Here is a 17,636-nt window from a genome sequence, read left to right on the forward strand (position 1 = left end):
ACTTGATCCTGTAGACAAGAAGAAACTCCCAGAAAGTTGGCTTTTTGTAGAGATTCTATTCTAAATGTAAAAGATTTATACACATTTGCAGTTATTTGGGTGGTTTCATTCATCTTCTTTTTGTGTAGAAAAAAATGAACTTGTGACTTTCTTATTGTGAAGGTAAACACTGGCAGACTGATGGCATCAGCAATGTCCTTTACCAATCAGAAGAAAGACTTATAACATTCAGCCTAGAAACTTTTGGCCCTGTTACCTTGATTCAAGATACTCATATTAACATGCCATTCCAGTCATGGGAACTCAGACCACTTGATGTGAATAAAGTACTTTTGACTGTGACTACGGTATTTACTGAGATACAAATACAAATTAAGGTAAGTCACAATTATAGTAAGTCATATGAAAGAGGTAAGCCTCTTTGAGGACAGCATGTCGAAGCAATCCATCATTGGTGATTTACATTTTGAAATGTCTTTTATAAATATATTTAAAATATACTTTGACCCATAATTTTTTAACCTTTTTTCCTAATGTTTAATTAAAGTTTATTTTGAAAGACAGGGAGAGAGAATCCCAAGCAGGCACTGTCAGCGCGGAGCTGGTCACAGGGCTCGAACCCATGACCTGAGCCTAAATCAAGAGTCAGTTGCTTAACTGACCGATCCACAATTTCTAAACAAAATAAAACAAAAATTCTAAATGAAATAGTAATTGGATCGGTAATAACATGTAATAAATGAGATGCAATTTTGAACCCTAAATTTAGTAGAAATAGACCAATTAATGAAGCTACAAGCCCGGTTGTAATATGACTTCGAGAGTTTTTGATCCACTCTCAAGAGACTTCTTCCTCAAAACTGGAAGAGAGAGATGTGAACTCTGTACACCTTCAAATTGCCACTTTGCAGACTTTAAAACCAGATAATTTTGCATTATGTTGTCTTATATGTGTAAAAAAAAAAAAAAGTATCCTTAAAAGTTGCAACATGAATAGCTACTGAATGGCTATTGTAATTCAATATGACCATCATCAGTGTTCTTAGATCATAACTTATAAGATGGGAGGACACCTGAGACGTTAGTCCCTCGATTGTTCAAATAAAGCCCAAAAAAGGTTGACCGATTGGGTGAGGTAATAAGGAGACTTTGTGGCGAAGCTCAGAGCTGGCTTAAAACATAGCTGTCCTGCATTCTTCTCAATGCAGAATGATATAGGGCTAAAAAACAAATGGTATAAAGAACGTCAAGTCTGGAAATGGAATAACGAAGTAATAATTCATAAAAGCTTCTTTCTTCTTCTTGAGATTAGGAAAACCTCTGCATGTTAGCATCAGTCAAAGTAGATAACAAGAAACACTCCTCTACTTTGGAAGGAAGATGGATGACTCCTATTTCTTTTATTCTTGCTTTGAAAGAAACTGGATTGAATATCTTTCCTACTGGACACTCTCATTTTTATGTTGTTATAAATCATAAGGTAAGAACAAATCTTTCCAGATTTAATGTAATGGACAGTTAGAATGTTAGCAAGTACTAAATTTTACGTAAATCTTAAGGTATGTTGCAGGTTTTCTATATCCACATGTACAGGATTATAGTTAGAAAGGAAGGAATAAAGGGCAAGACCAGAAACCCAGGGTTGTCTCAAGTGTAATAATCTTTCCCAAAAGAGTAAGCCTGTAGTATGATCTTCATATCACAAATGGAGCATTGTCCACAGCTGGCCAGTTCTGCATTTTGTATCAAGTTTTCTTCCTTCTTCCAGGCTGGACATATGTAAGATTTCTTAAAACAGGAAATGACTCAACATTTGCCCAAACATGACAAATCAGGCAAAATTAAACACACTGATACAGAACCCACTTCCTTCTGCTTCTTGGCAAAGGCTCCCCATCTGCATACTGCTTCATGTTACCCATTAGGCTTTAGTTAAATAAGATCCTTCCATGTTAAACTGTGTGCTCCTTGAGGATGGGGACTGCTTTTTCATCACCTAGCATTCTTCTAGCACTTCTAGATTTAATGTCTTCCTTAAATCAGTAGACATTTAATAAATAGGATATATAAACGAAGACAAGGTTCTAATCAGGAAAAATGTTTTAGGCAGAAGAGTTCTGTACTCAAGAACAGGTTTATCATATATCAGATATGACAATACAGGTAGACCTATAACATTGGAAAATGTGAGTACAGTGTACATATGTGCAAGAAAAAAACACCTTGGCTTTACGCACTCAGTTGCCACTCTACAAATGCTGAATGTAGTGTACTAGTCATTGCAGAATATCCAAGAATTTTTTTTCTAAACATTTATATTCTAGGCATTGTCATAGGTGCTTACGATCCATTAGTGAATAAAACAAAGGTCCCTGCCATTGTGGAGCTTACATTCTAGCAGAGGAAAGCAAAAATCATCTTACTTTTTATGTTTATAGTTTATCTAGTATGTCAAAAGGTGCTAAGTGCTACGGAAAAAAGTGCAGGTCGGGAATCACGGGGCTAGTGCAGCATACGATGGCAAACGGTGTTGGAGGAGGGGGCGCTCAATGAGAAGGTAAGATCTAAGCAAAACTTGAAGGTGGCGAATTAGGCCAAGTGAAAAAAGCAAAGGAAGAAGAAAAGGAGATGATAGATCATGGGGTGTATGTGACGGGACATCAGACCCCTTGTCAGTCATTGTTTGGACCTTGGTTTCTCTTCTGAAAGGCAACACCATTGCCTTGTCCTGACCGGGCGGTCATCTAATATTATATTTTAAATGGATTTTTCTGTACTGAGAAGCGACTGTAGGAGGCCAAAGATGGGAGAGAGGCTTGTTGTGAAGCTCTATGACCAATTGTATTTGTTTTTATATTGACAGGAACCCTTGGTAGAAATTAAAGCTTATCGACAACTGGCCCTGCTAAGTTCTGCTTTTGCATTTGGTTGGAGCAAGTGGAATGTAGAATGTAGTTCAAAAAAAGTTATAGTTAAGGTAGAGTATGCAAAAACCCATAAAACTTTGTCCTCCAAAAGAAGATAAGGTACTCAAAAGCTAAATGAATGTAGGGCATAGTTTCTCCTCTTGAAAAGGTGAAAAAAATTAGCATCCAAAATAGTTTTCAAACCTCACTTTTGTTTATTTTGTCAAAAATATAAAGCCGAACTATGTAAAGATCATGCCTTCATTGCCCAGTATGGTGTCAAACCCTCTTAACTTTAGGCTAATGTCCTTATCTCTCTTTACCTCAACACAAGAACAAATGGAAGCTTTTAATGTGAATATATCTATGATTCACAAACGTTTTCCTCAGAGATGGGTAGGCCTCCAGTTTAACTTTCTGGCACATTTACTGCCTGAGAACAAAGGTATCTTATCAAATTCTAAATGCTGACTGATGAATGTTCTAGCATAAGTGAGCCACCATATTTACTTGTGTATTTTGAATGTAAACTCCTTGAGGATAGCGTTTATTGTTGCAGTTGCTACTTGTTTGGTTTTCTTTCTTTGTTATATCCCCAGAACTTAGAATAATACCTGGCACATGATAGCTTTTCAACATTATCTCTGTTGAATGAATTAATACATTTTGATAAGGTCTATAAACACATGGTTTAAGAAATGGGACACTAAGAATGTTTCTTTTACATTAGGAAGTTGGGGGACTTAGTTCAAATTACACTCTGCTAAAATACCTAATAGAAGAACTATTAATGGATTTCTCTAATTTTCTTTTTCTTTAGCTGAGGGAACACCTTACTGAAGAAGAACCTGTTCAGGATCCTAACTGGACCCTTTTAATGTTTAGTGGTGACAGAGCACAGAGGCTCAAAATCAATGAAAACAGTGAAACATTCTCTGAAGCCCTTAAAGAAGAAACAGAGTTTCATTCTACTCTGTATCACCTGGTTAAGGATTTTGCTTCCAAAGAAGCAATGGAGAAAATTAGGAGCTCCAAATGCCAGTTTATTGATTCTGTATGCTATATGCTACTCTCGACGAGATTACTCAGCTACTCTTAATCCCCAATGGTAAATTTTGTTCAGTATGAAGAATCAAGCAGTTTGGAGAAAAAAATCAGGTTATTCAATAAAATGTAATGAGTTGATATATTTCCAGTAGGTTATTAAAATCTAGTCAGCATTTTATACTCAAATGTTATTTTTTAAAAAGTGGGGTTGTTTTTCCCATGAATACTTTCAGTTTTCACTGTATGAAGATTTGAATGGTTCTTTATTTCAATAAATTTTAACAACATGTAAGATCGCCTCAAAAAGCTCATTAAAAGATCATAGGTAGGCTTCCTCCCCATTATATTTTATTTGGGAGGAAATCACAGAAAGAGGGAATGTAAAATATCTTGCAGTCCTTCTGAGACCCTCTGGTTCTATGCTATAATTTCCCAGCTAAAAATGACTAATTTACAAAGTTCAGATACTGAAACTTTAAAAATGAAGACACATACATTGAGATGTGCTCTGGTCACACTGGTGGTGGCCCATTGTGTTGGAGTCTAGTAAATGGCCACAAGATTTGTTCTAGAGACATCCAGGAGTCCCCATCTGGTGTGGGAGCAGCATCCACAGACTTCTGGAAAAATCGTCCTGTGAGGAAGCTCATCAGAGCTGCAAACAGTACAATGAATGCAACAGAAAGCCAGAGTGCCTTATTAGCTTTTCTGATGGAAGTCTTGAGATTTGTTGCCCAGGAAGCTATTGTGTCATAACTATAAGGAAAATACAGAGTCAGTATTTGGTAATAGCAACAATCTGTTATTAGAAACACTCCTTTTGCCAACAATACCAATCAAATCCTTGATCTGCCACCAACACTGCCTTGTAAGAAGCTACCTAATGTGACCTGCTGTCTTGGTTTGTACTACAATTTGCCCCCATCCCCACCCCTAATAATTTTTAGAATTAGAGAAATGATTTAGAGTTAAATAATGCCTGAGACAGACACCTAATTTTCAGATCATCACCATAGCATTTCTTAACTATTAACAAGAACATTTGAGTATTTATCTCATTCTTTCAATTGAGTAAGGCAACTTCTATTCCTACAGTAGAAACAAAAATGTTATTTTTGGGGTAGAGCATGATATGTGTGTATATACCTATGTCACATACTTCTCACCATAACCTGGACTTTTGCTATATTGAAATTTAAACTATTTTTAGAAACCCCCATAAGAAAAGATTATTATAGCATAGGTCTTTGAAAATAGTTAACTGTGTTAGACACTACACTTAGCATTTTACATGTGCTATTTAATCATGACAACAAAACAATGCCACAGGTGCTACCATTATCATTCCTATCTTCTAGATAAAGAAACTGGTGTTCAATAATGGATGAACTTGCCTAGGTCATCTGACTCCAGGGCCAAGTTCCTAACACTGAACTCTTACACATGCAGGCATAATTCCTGTACACCATGCGAAATTTGTTTTTTTACCCTAAATTTAACAATTTGACAAGTCTTTTAGTACTTTGACTAAAATTAATACTGTTAACCCTGCCTTATCTTTCCCCATTCTACAAAAATGGTATCATGAGCAAGTAGACAACTTACATTGAAGAACCATCCCATTTTGATGGATTATTTCTCTTTTCAGAAAGACTTGGCTTTCTTGTCCTTTCTACTGTTTCTTCTCCAGATGGTTCTGAGTCATCTTTACTTCTGTAAATAAGTATTTTTAAAAATGTTTGAAACTATGGATAATGTACCAGATTATTTATAAAATATTGCTAGATTGTACTACTAAAGAGGCTTTAGATATATATTTTTCTAAAGCAAAACAAATTCTAAAATTCAAATCACTAAATTTATGTTTTTAACCATTTATAGGAATTTAATTTTTAAAACTTACTATATTTAGGAAAATGTTTGTTGTAGAAAGTTGAGATACTATCCAAAGCAAAAGGAGAAATTTACAAAGAACATGCAGAAATTAGTCAATTATCACCACTCATAATTAACCAGTGTTATTAATCTGTGATTTCTTTCCCTGTTTGTGTATATGTAATCATACTTTAAAAAACAAATGTGTATATTTCTTCCGTATTTTTTTATTCAATATGTAGTAAAATATTTTCTCCTTCTACCATATAATTAATCTATTAACAGTGGATTTTATGCTAAACTGGAGTAACATCAAAATGCCATTTCTTCTTTAAAAATCTTAATTTTGAAAGATTTTATAAATCTTTTAATTTTTTTTTTCAACGTTTATTTATTTTTGGGACAGAGAAAGACAGAGCATGAACGGGGGAGGGGTAGAGAGAGAGGGAGACACAGAATCAGAAACAGGCTCCAGGCTCTGAGCCATCAGCCCAGAGCCCGACGCGGGGCTCGAACTCACGGACCGCGAGATCGTGACCTGGCTGAAGTCGGACGCTTAACCGACTGCGCCACCCAGGCGCCCCTAAAGATTTTATAAATCTTTTTATAAAAATTTGTTTATAAAAATATGTTCAGTACAAAGCTAGCTACAATTAATATTTAACGAGCTGAGAAATAGTATGATTTTATTTGAAATACTTTCAATCCAATTGCTATCTACAGAGGAGTTCCTTTAACCTGAACAAAACTTGTTTCATTATCATGTTCACTAAAAAGTTCCTAGTTAGATTTGAATTTTGAAATTAGAAGCTCATTAGGCCCTCACTGTTGCCAAAGGGAACTGTTTCTCAAAGTTTTTTTTTCTTTTTTTCTTTTCTTGTTGGACTTGTATAGGGAATGTGTGTAGATGGTTTTAGTGTTTAAAGGAAACAAGGTCCAAATGCCTGGACTCTTGTTTCTCAAGATTTCAGTTTTTTTGTTTGCAAAGACTTCTCAGAAATCATACTGTACTAACAAAAAAACAAAAGATAGATTGTAATCTTTTGGAGAAAACTTGATTTTTTTCACCCAGGTAAGAAAACTCCATTACATTTGCTCTAAATCTGAAAAGAACTTTCAACATATGCAATAGACTCCCAGGATTATTTAAAAAACAAAAAAACTGAGGGTAGGCACTATGTCTTACTCTTCTTTATACCCCTTAGGATCGAATGTAGTCTATACCACAGAGTAGGCAGGCAACAAACATGTATAAAAAGAACATAAAGCCATTTCAGTCAGATCTCTACAGATGAGGAAACAGACCAAATAAGGTTAAATAGTTTGTCCAATGTTCACCCAGGACTTAGAGGCAGCATTTCTTCATGTCCCTTCTCCTCAGCTGTCTACCTTTTGCTATAGAAGATTTTATTTAACTTGCTACACAGACATATAGCGATATAGCATTTTACGTTTCCCCTACTGTTCATTTACACATATGATAGGGAAGGGAAGATGGATGTATATATAATGCACATAATTTACATATGTGCCTATATGCTATACATACATACATATATATAATTCATGTTTTGTTTCATTTTTTAATCTAAGTAGATGGACATTTTACTTCTGTGGCTCTATACTGACCTTTCTCTCAGATGGCCAGATTACCTACACAGGAAAAAAATAATTTCACAATTCTGGCAAATTTAAGGGTCTTCTCTAACTCAAGACCTCAAACCTTAGGTACTAAAGAGTGAATGTATTTGCAAATAACATTTATAGAATGCTCTACAGTTTATAAAAGTCTTAATGAATTATCTTTTTGATGATGCAGCATCGATCTCATTTCCATAGAGTAAAAGTGATCCCCACTATTTCCCAGTTCACATCAGGTTAATAAACACACCAAGCTTCACCTACTTTAGTTCACATTTTTCTTCTTCAGCATCTGCCCAGGAATAGGTGCTAATAAATCGATGTAATGAGGGACGGTGTTCACTCTGCTTTGACCCCAAAATACGCCTAAATAAAGATGATTATAGCCACTTGTCAAATTAAATATATCCGTAGCCATTATCAATTTATAAGTACTATTTTTTGTTGGCATATTCACATTATGCTTCATTACAAAACTTCATGGTTATACACCTATTTTTATAATTACTGTGCATGTACTCTGTGTAAATCAAATGTTACTCTATTACTTATTGCAAACATTTACTTCGGTCAATTATAAAACAGGAGGTGGTTCCCAAAGGGCAACCATAAAATTACACTTACCAGCTGCTTGACCTCCTACTGAATCGGTCATTTTCCATCCCAGCCACCTTTAAAATTCAGAAATAATTTTAAAAATAATGAAATGTCAATTTAGTGAAGTTTATGTTTTGTTATATGAAAATTAATTTGCTTTTGGCTAAGAACACTTAAGAATTTGCTTACCATTCCTGCATTTCCTATATTTCTGGGCAAAGAGGCAATGGTCACTCTCCGAAGAGAAGATGGCTACCCGAAGAGGGCAAAAAGTACATTTAGAAAATTATCCGTATTTTATCATTGTATATATATAACACTAGTGGATATCCTTGTACCTACACATACCTGCACTTGGTCATTGCTGAGTTAAACAGTAGACATATTTTGTTATGGCCAAATTGCCTTCCAGAAACATTCTACCAACTTCTATTCTACCTCCTCCCAACACCCGATGAGTATAATCAGATACGGCTTTTTGTTTCGGTTTCTAGTAACATTGAACATTTTTTTAATGTTTAATAGTCATGTATATATCTTCTCTGAGAACTATCTGTTCATGATTTTTGCCCATATTATTAATGATATTTCTGACAGAAATGTTTTTCATGGTTAATGCAGCCAAATCTGTCTTTTGCTGTAGTGTTTCTTTTATGCCTAGGTTTTCCCCAACTCAAGAGGTGATAAATATGTACCTATTTTCTAGCTTTTTCTTTTCGTGGTTTCACTTTTTCCATTTACCACATTTAAAGATGGGCATATTTTGATAAATTGATATATTTACATATCAGCATTGAGATTTGCAGAGGAAAATGTGATATACTACTATGTGGTTCTTAAAGTTTAACTTCAGGAAATAAAAATGTAATATTAAATGTAGGAGATAGACTAAAGAAGCTTAAGGTGAATCCTTTTCTTAAACCACCATTCCTAATTTAATTGTATAGGTTAGTTGAATATTAAAAATATAAAATTACAGTCCAAGAAACTTGGGTTCTCACCATGGTCCTGCCACTACGTGATCATAACTAATCACTTAACTTATGTGAAAGTGATTTTCCTCATTTGTGAAAGAGATGTGGATGGAATGATTTTAAAGTCTCTTGCTCAAAAAAGTCTGTGAAATCCTGATTTTCAAACTGGCAAAAACTGCTGGTTGACTTTCAAGATCCCATTTTCCCCTTTTCACTTGGTGTAAAAAAACCTCCTTGAGTTTCTAGTTAGGCACAAAGACTCCAGAATTAAAAACGGGTTTTACAGCCTCATTTTCAACCAAGAAACAAAAGGGAAATGTTATCTGGGATTTCTAGGAATTATCATGAGAGGGAGAGGGAATATCCATTTTTGCTTCTTCCTATTTCTTAGAATGTGACTCCATGAGGAGTTGGTGCCCCTGAACCGATGAAGCCATCCTAGACCTTAAGGTGGAAGCAAAGGGCTGCGGGTGATGAAGCAGCGAGCGGAGACTGGGCCTTTTGGATTTTGTGAAGCTTCTCTACCATTTTGGGACTGCTTATTTCCAACTCTGGTTTTATATGAAAGAGAAACTATCTGGTTTTCCTCCTGCTTTTGGAGAAACTTAATTGATGTACACATACAGTAAGTATAAAAGCATACATATATTCACACATAACTACATAAACACAGACATATGATTTACATGTAAAGCCATGTTTCAAATAATATTTTAAAACCATCTCATCGGTAACATTTGATAGACAATTAGTAATTACCTTGGAGTTTAGAGAAGATGAGCGTCTTTTAATTTGGCAGTCATCTGAAAGGAAAAACACATTTGCACATTTTAGGAATTACATGTGCAATTTTTTGCAACAGTCTTAATTCTTTACAAAGAAGAGCAAAAGTCAGAAAATAAGACCCCAGAGACTACACAGCAATAAAAGTATCTGGTTATTATTTTGTGATTCACAACAATTGCCACTTTAATTGATGGAATGCAATCCTCTATGTCACTACAGATGTCCATAATGCTTACCCAGCACATAGGAGGCGCTAAGTAAATGTATGCTGAATAAATGAAACTACAGATCAGAAGATTATCAAATGTGATTACTTTTTCTAGAAAAGGGAACAGATCATTAGAATAATTCTGTTCAGAAAGGTTCACACTATTTAAATTAAAACTTTATATAAACCTTATGTTTTAAGGTATTTTCCATGGTCTCAGATGTCTATTATCCAATCCATCAGCCAGCTTACTATGCCACAGTCATTCCTTCTTTGAGAAATACAAAACCATTGTTGATGAAAGTGGCTCATTTAACCTACTGTGTTTTATGTGTGGAGAAAAAGCCAATTCTAACATACCCTAAATAGGAGAACATTAGGTAAACTCGATGGGTTGTATTACATATATTCTTTCATGTCAGCAATCTAATTTAATGAATTTTTTGGTGTCATTACCAAAGAATCCTTCTGGTCTCTCAACCTGTTTTCTAAATAATATCTATAGCATTTGGGCTACATAAATAACAGGAATGAGTTATTCTTCTAACATAACCTTAACCTAAAGTTTTTATATCAAAGACATAATAGGAATTTGTAAGAGAGAATGAAAGAGGAGAATGCTAGGAAAACATAACTGATACTATTAAATTTTTATTACCTTCATCTTCAAGAGGATTAAAAGACCTTTCATTTTGCAGAAGAACCTGTTTCAGTTCTTCTAATTCAGCATGCTCTTTGGCATACATTCTCTTCAGGTTTTCTACATGCTGAATCATCACTTCAACTGCTTTACTAACTCGGCTTTCCTAGTAGGAAAAAAAAGAATAAATTTACAGTGAAAATACTATTCTTGATATCCAGTTAAAAAATGGTGATTAGGCACATGCATTTATCTTTACTCCATCCCTATATTCCCCTAAAGTGACAATAAAGGCATTTTTTTAAAGAAGACATGAGTACACAAAGAAAAATAGAACAGAAGAAGATATAATAAAATTTTGAAAGCTTGCTAGTAGAAGGACTAGTGATGAATGTCTAAGACCCGAAAAAGCTGAACTCTAAAAAAAAAAAAAAAAAAAAAAAAAAAGCAGTAAGCCTGCAAGCAACCTGCACTGCACCACAGAAAGCCATGCAAGCTCAGGATTTAAAGGTGCCTCTGAAATTAAACTTGAAGGTAGATATATAACAGAAGAAATGGTTGAAAATCTGCATAAAAAGTGATTAGATCCACAGATCTCCTTACTCAGACCAGCTGAGCAACTTCCCTTCATCACTTTGCCAAAAGACCACAAAGGTTGAATATTTAGAGAGAGAGAAACAGCCTGTGGATTGGGCAGTCACAGATAGTTGATGGTGAATGAATCATACAGAAAAGAAGAGATTAAGCAAAAGTCTGTATACATACTAAATAGTGAGATACCTAGCCTGATTTCTCCCTCCAACTTGCAAACACTGGCAGCCAGGCTTATACTCTCAAAGCAGGTGGTTGGAAGGTTTTCCTCTGAGGAATCTAACACAGCAAGATAAAAGTCTTAACATTACTGACATTAAGAATATCCCAATGAGACATCCTAGCTTGTGTGAAGCTCAGAGACAATGAGAACCTCCCCTGCCCAACATACACACAGCTCCCATTCAGCTATATAGTGGATCATCACTAATCAGAGAAAAGCCTCTAACCATGAAAGAGGAAAATCCGCACTAGAAAAGCAAGCTGGAGGAGATCAACTACCCAAAGTCTTTGAAGAAACTAGAAATACCGTCAGAGTTAAGATTAAGGGTTGCATCCATGAAATAAGAACAAGATCTTAAAAAGCTGCATTTTGAAAATAAAGTTTGGGGATTAAAAATATGACAAAAATACATAAGAGAAGAGCTTCAAGGTAAGGTTGAGGAAATATCCCCCCAAATGGAGCAAAAACACTAAAAAGTAGAAAAGAGATGAAAAAGGACCTGTTCAGGAGATCCAACAGGCAAAGAACAAGAACTCAAGAAAACATAGGAAAATTCCACAGAATGTAGAAAAAGGAAATAATTTTTTAAAAAAATCTCTAGAACTCAAGAACTTGCCAGCTTATATCCACCCAGGGCCTGTACATGAAAATAAACTCATACCAAAAAAAAAAAGGACAGTAGGGAGAAGAGGATATCCTAAAATCTTCTGGAAAGTAAGCAAAGGCATAAACAAAAGCTCAAGAGTCAGAATGGCATCAAACTTTGACAGCAACACCAGAAATTAAGAAGGAAATGAAACAATGCAAGAAAAATTCTAAAGGAAATTATCTCTAACCTAGAATCTATCACCCAGCTAGACTATCAATTAAGTAGGAAAATAAAAACATTTTCAGTTATATAACGTCTCGAAAAGTTTAACTCTCAGGATTTTTTTTTAAATTGAAGTATAGTTGACATACAATATTGTCATAATTTCAGGTGCATGATATAATGATTTGACAATTATGCATTATGCTTCATTCACCATCCTAAGTGTAGTTACCATCTGTCACCATACATTATTACAATTTATTGACTACATTCCCTATGCTGTACTTTTTATCCCTAAGACTAGAGCTTTAATAACTGTAGATTTTTACCCCTTTGTATATTCCTGCCTCCTTTGTTGTAGATTAATTGACCATATATACATGAGGGTTTATTTCTGGGTTCTCTATCCTATTCCACTGATGTATGTGTCTACTTTGGGGTAGTGCCATACTATTTTGAATGCTACAGCTTTGTAGTATATCTTGAAGTCTGGCAGTATGATACCTCTATCTTTGTTCTTCTTTCTGAAGATTGTTTTGGCTATTCAGGGTCTTTTGTGGCTCCTTATAAATTTCAGGATAATTTATTCTAGTTCTGTGAAAAATGCTGGTGGTATTTTGAAAGGAATTGCATTGAATCTATTGATTGCTTGAGGTAATATGGACATTTTAACAATATCAATTCTTTCAATCCATAAGCATGGACTGTCTTTCCATTTGTGTCACCTTCAATTTCTTTGTTTTATAGTCTTCAGAGTACAGGTCTTTCACTTCCTTGGTTAAATTTATTTCTAGATATATTATTATTATTGGTGCAATTGTAATGGGATTGTTTTCTCAATTTCTCTTTCTGCTACTTCATTTTCAGTGTATAGAAATACAAACAATTTCTGTATATTGGTTTCGTATCCTGCAACTTTACTGAAATTAATTATTAGTTCTAATAGTTTTTTGGTGGAGTCTTTAGGGTTTTCTAGATATAGTATCATGTCATCTGCAAATAGTGAGTTTTACTTCTTTCTTACCAATTTAGATGCCTTTTATTTCTTTTTCTTGCTAATTTCTGTGACCAGGACTTCCAGTACAATGTTGAAGTGGTGAGACTGGACATCCTGGTCTTATTCCTGATCTGAGAAGAAAATATTCCAGCTGTGTATGATGTTAGCTGTGGGTTTTTCATATATGACCTTTTTTATTTTGAGGTATGTTCCCTCTGAATCCCCTTTGTTGAGTTTTTATCATGAATGGATGTTGAATTTTGTCAGATGCTTTTTCTGCAGCTATTTAGATGATCATATGGTTTTTAACCTTCATTTTGTGAATCTGATGTATTTGCACATATCGAATCATTCTTGAATACCTGGAGCAAATCCCACTTGAATGTGGGGAATGATTCTTTTAGTGTATTACTGGATTTGGTTTCTAATATTTTGTTGCGGATTTCTGCAATTATGTTCATCAGGGATATTGACCTATAGTTTTCCTTTTTTGTAATGTCTTTGGTTTTGGTATCCAGGTAATGGTGATATTCACAGAATGAATTCATAGAGTTCATAGAATGAATTTGAAAGCTTTCCTTTCTCTTCTATTTTTTTGGAATAATTTGAGGAAGATAGGTACTACCTATTCTTTAAATGTTTGGTAAGAATTCACCTGCAAAACTATCTGATCCTAAACTTTTTTTTGTTGACAGTTTTTTGATTACTGATTCATTACTAGTAATCCTGTTCAGATTTTCTATGTCCTCTTTATTCAGTTTTGGAAACTGTATGTTTCTAGGAATTTATCCATTTCTCCTATGTTGTTATATTTGTTGATATATAACATTTTATAGTAGTCTCTTATAATTCTTTGTATTTCTGTGATGTCAGTCATTATTTTTTCTCTTTCCTGATTTTGAGTTCTCTTTTTATTAATGAGTCTAGCTAAAGGCTTACCAATTTTCTTTATCTTTTTAAGAAAACAGCTCTTGTTTTCATTGATTTTTTTTTTTTTTTTGGCCTCTATTTCATTTATTTCTGGTCTGAGCTTTATTGTTTCCTTCCTTCTACTAACTTTGGGCTTTGTTCTTTTTCTAGTTCCTTTACGTGTAAGGTAAGATTGTTTGAAATTTTTTTGTGGTTCTTGAGGTAGGCTTGTATCATTATAAAATTTCCTCTTAGATCTGCTTTTTCTGCATCCCAAAGATTTTAGACCACTGTATTTTCATTTTCATTTGTGTTTATGACTTCCCCTTTGATTTCTTTGTTGGCCCATTGGTTGGTTAGTAGCATATTGTTTAGCTTCCTAGTGTCTGTGTCTTTTCAAGTTTTTTTTCTTAAAATTGATTTCTAATTTCACACTGTTGTGGTTGGAAAAGATGCTTGGTTTCAATCTTATTTATTGAGATTTTGTTTTTGGCCTAACATGTGATCTAACCTCGAGAATTTTCCATGTGCACTTGAGAAGAATGCGCATTCTGCTAGTTTGGGATGGAACATTCTGTATATGTCCATTAAGTTCGTCTGGTCTTAATGTGTCATTCAAAGCCACTGTTTCCTTATTGATTTTCTGAATGGATGATCTATTCACCGATGTAAGTGATGTATTAAAGTGACCTCCTATTACTGTATTACTGTCAATTTCTCCCTTTATGTCTATTGATATTTGCTTTATGTATTTAGATGCTTCTATGTTGAGTGCATAGATATTTACTATTTTATATCCTTTTGTTGGACTGATCCCATTATCATTATGACCTTCTTTGTCTCTTGTTACGGTCTGTTTAAAATTCTATTTTGTCTGATATAATATTGCTACTCCAGATCTTTTCATTTTTATTTGCACGAAATATTTTTCCATCCCTTTACTTTCAGTCTAGATGTGTCTTTAGCTCTGAAGTGAGTCTCTTGTAGGCAGCATATAGACAGGTATTGTCCTTTTATTCATTCAGTCACCCTATGTCTTTTGATTAAAGCATTTAAAGTAATCATTGCTACATATGTACTCATTGCCATTTTGTTATTATTATTATTATTTTTTGTAGTTCTCTCTTCCTTTCTTCTTCTCTTGCTCTCTTCCACTGTGATTGATGATTTTCCAAGTGTTATGCTTGGATTCATTTCTCTTTGTTTTTGTGTATCTATCATAGGTTTTTGGTTTGTGGGTACCATTAAAATTTGTATCTAACATCCTAAGTATATAGGAGTCTATATTAAGTAGATAGTCACTAATTTTGAACACATTCTAAACAAACTACATTTTTACTCCCATATTTGGTGAGCAGAAAGGAGACCAGTCTGGCTGGAGTGCAATAATTCAGGAAGATAAACTTGGGAAATTAATTTCAAGATGTAAGAGGGTAGGGGAATCATGTAGATCTTTTTAAGCCATCATAAGGATTTTGGTTTTTATTCTGAAAAAAACTGAGGAGCCACTGGAGGACTTTGAACCAAAAAGAAACATGATCTGGCTTAAGTTTTGAAAGTATTACTCTGGCTGCTTTATGGAGAACAGATTATGTTGCAGGGAGTATTTGGTTTGAATGAGAACAGACAGACCATTTAGAAAAATATTGTATTAATCTCTAAAACATAGAATGGTAGCTTAGATCAAGGTGGTAGCAGTGGAGAAAGAAACATGTGGTTGAATTCTGGATATATTCTGATGGTAAATAGGATTTTCTGTAGCATTAGAGGTAGAGTGTGAGAGAAAGGTGTTGAGAATTGCTCCCAAGGATTTTCAATATGATAATCTGGAAGGGAAGTTACCCTTGACTGAGATAAGGAGATTATGAGTAAAACCGGTTTTGGAGAGACCATGGGCAGTTTATTTTTATATATGTTTGAATTGTTTGTCAAATAATATATATATGTTGTTTGAATTGTCTGTCAAGCATCCAAGTGGAAATGCTGCATCTGTAGTTAGTATATTCTAGTCTGGAACTCACAGAAATGGCTTAGGATAAGCATGTGAATTTTGGAGTCATCAGCTGACTACATAAGATGGTATGGGGATTGAAGAAGATGAACATTACATGTACAAGGATGGAGCCCTGGGCCCCACTGATGAGGCCTGGGAGAATGGTGGGACCCACATAGGAGCCTGGAAGGGAGTGACCCATGATGTAGAGAGAAAAACACAGGAGAATGTGGTACCTAGAAGCCTAGTGAGGAGAGTATTTCCAGGAGGAGAAAGAGCTCAGCCATGCTGAATATAGCAGATAGGTTAAGGAAAATAGGTAGGTTAAGGCCAATTAGAGCAGATTTCAGTGAGAATGGGAGGGGACAAATTAGAGACCATGAGTACTGTTGAATTCTGTTGAGGAAATTTGCTGGAAATGCGAGCAGAGAAACGGTGGTAGTCAAAGAAGAAAGGGTCGAAGATTATTTTATTTGTTTTTGTGTTTTTTTCCATCTTAAAGACACTATATATGTGTTCTCATGAGAATGATTCGATACAGTGGGGAAAGTTGAAGATTTTTGAAGGAAAATAGGGAGAATCAGACCCCAAGACTCCGAGTAAATTAGGAGGATGGATTCTGGTATACAGTTGAGATGGTTAGCCTTAGACAGGATTAGAAACAACTCATGTTTTGTACTGTGAAGGAAGGCAAAGTATGAGGGTTGAGATGTTACTAGGTTTGGAACTTGTGGCAGTTCCCTTCCAAATGACTCCAAGTTCTCCCTGAGGCAGGAAGCAAAGTCGTTATTTGATAGAGAAAATGGGGAAGGACATGATGAAGATTTGAGGAGAAAGGAGAAAGTGTGAAATTGATATTTGGAACAGATGATTTAGATGACTGTCCCTGGATAATGCTATTATGAGAGGGTATTTTTTTTACATTTTTATTTGCATATTCCATTTTCCATTTTTTCTGTATTAAATATGTAAATCTTGTACAACACAGAAGTATTTTTAAAAACTTCTTCCTAGAAGTGTAATCCATAATCTCAGGGGAAATAGTAATTTTTAGTAGTTTCATCATAGCAAAAGAAACGGAGACAGATTACCTGATTAATGGCTCCAAGCATCTCAGCCCTACTGGCCACTCGTGCAGTGCACTGGCTAAGGAAAGTAATACTCTTCTCCAGCTTCTTAACAATTTCCTGGGCATGATTGTCATCTTCACAAAGTGGTGTTAAAGACTGCACAGAAAGTAAAGTATTAAAATATATGCAACCCAAGTATTCAGCCAATGATTCTAACACTATGTTGTAAATACAAATGACAGTCACATCTCACTTATGTTGGTGGAAAGTGAAAAGAAGCAGCAAAGACCAATAATGAATGGTATTGAAATATTAATATCATTGTTGGCTATCAAACAGACTATGCAGATGTTCACAAAACTTTTTAT

The 17,636-nt window shown here is 34.7% G+C and overlaps 2 protein-coding genes across 11 annotated transcripts in view; one reads left to right on the top strand and one right to left on the bottom strand.

Moving 5' to 3' along the window:
* DNAI7 (dynein axonemal intermediate chain 7) overlaps positions 1-4,238 on the top strand; it is a 71,267-nt gene extending 67,029 nt beyond the window's left edge. For all 7 annotated transcript variants that reach the window (XM_040488633.1, XM_040488632.1, XM_040488638.1 and 4 more), the window contains 4 exons: positions 163-377; positions 1,313-1,480; positions 2,864-2,977; positions 3,727-4,238. In XM_040488633.1, coding sequence (XP_040344567.1) covers positions 163-377; positions 1,313-1,480; positions 2,864-2,977; positions 3,727-4,005 — 776 coding nt within the window. In that variant the 3' untranslated portion in view covers positions 4,006-4,238. The remainder of the gene's footprint in view (positions 1-162; positions 378-1,312; positions 1,481-2,863; positions 2,978-3,726) is intronic.
* Positions 4,200-17,636, bottom strand: part of IRAG2 (inositol 1,4,5-triphosphate receptor associated 2) — a 51,986-nt gene continuing 38,549 nt past the window's right edge. For all 4 annotated transcript variants that reach the window (XM_040488641.1, XM_040488640.1, XM_040488642.1 and 1 more), the window contains 8 exons: positions 17,290-17,424; positions 10,693-10,840; positions 9,800-9,843; positions 8,256-8,318; positions 8,094-8,140; positions 7,734-7,835; positions 5,559-5,666; positions 4,200-4,709 (listed from right to left, as the gene is read on the bottom strand). In XM_040488641.1, the coding sequence (XP_040344575.1) occupies positions 4,466-4,709; positions 5,559-5,666; positions 7,734-7,835; positions 8,094-8,140; positions 8,256-8,318; positions 9,800-9,843; positions 10,693-10,840; positions 17,290-17,424 (891 nt within the window). In that variant the 3' untranslated portion in view covers positions 4,200-4,465. The remainder of the gene's footprint in view (positions 4,710-5,558; positions 5,667-7,733; positions 7,836-8,093; positions 8,141-8,255; positions 8,319-9,799; positions 9,844-10,692; positions 10,841-17,289; positions 17,425-17,636) is intronic.

Source organism: Herpailurus yagouaroundi, unplaced genomic scaffold (assembly GCF_014898765.1).
Source record: "Herpailurus yagouaroundi ecotype Mexico unplaced genomic scaffold, PumYag 166, whole genome shotgun sequence".
NCBI lineage: Eukaryota > Metazoa > Chordata > Mammalia > Carnivora > Felidae > Herpailurus > Herpailurus yagouaroundi.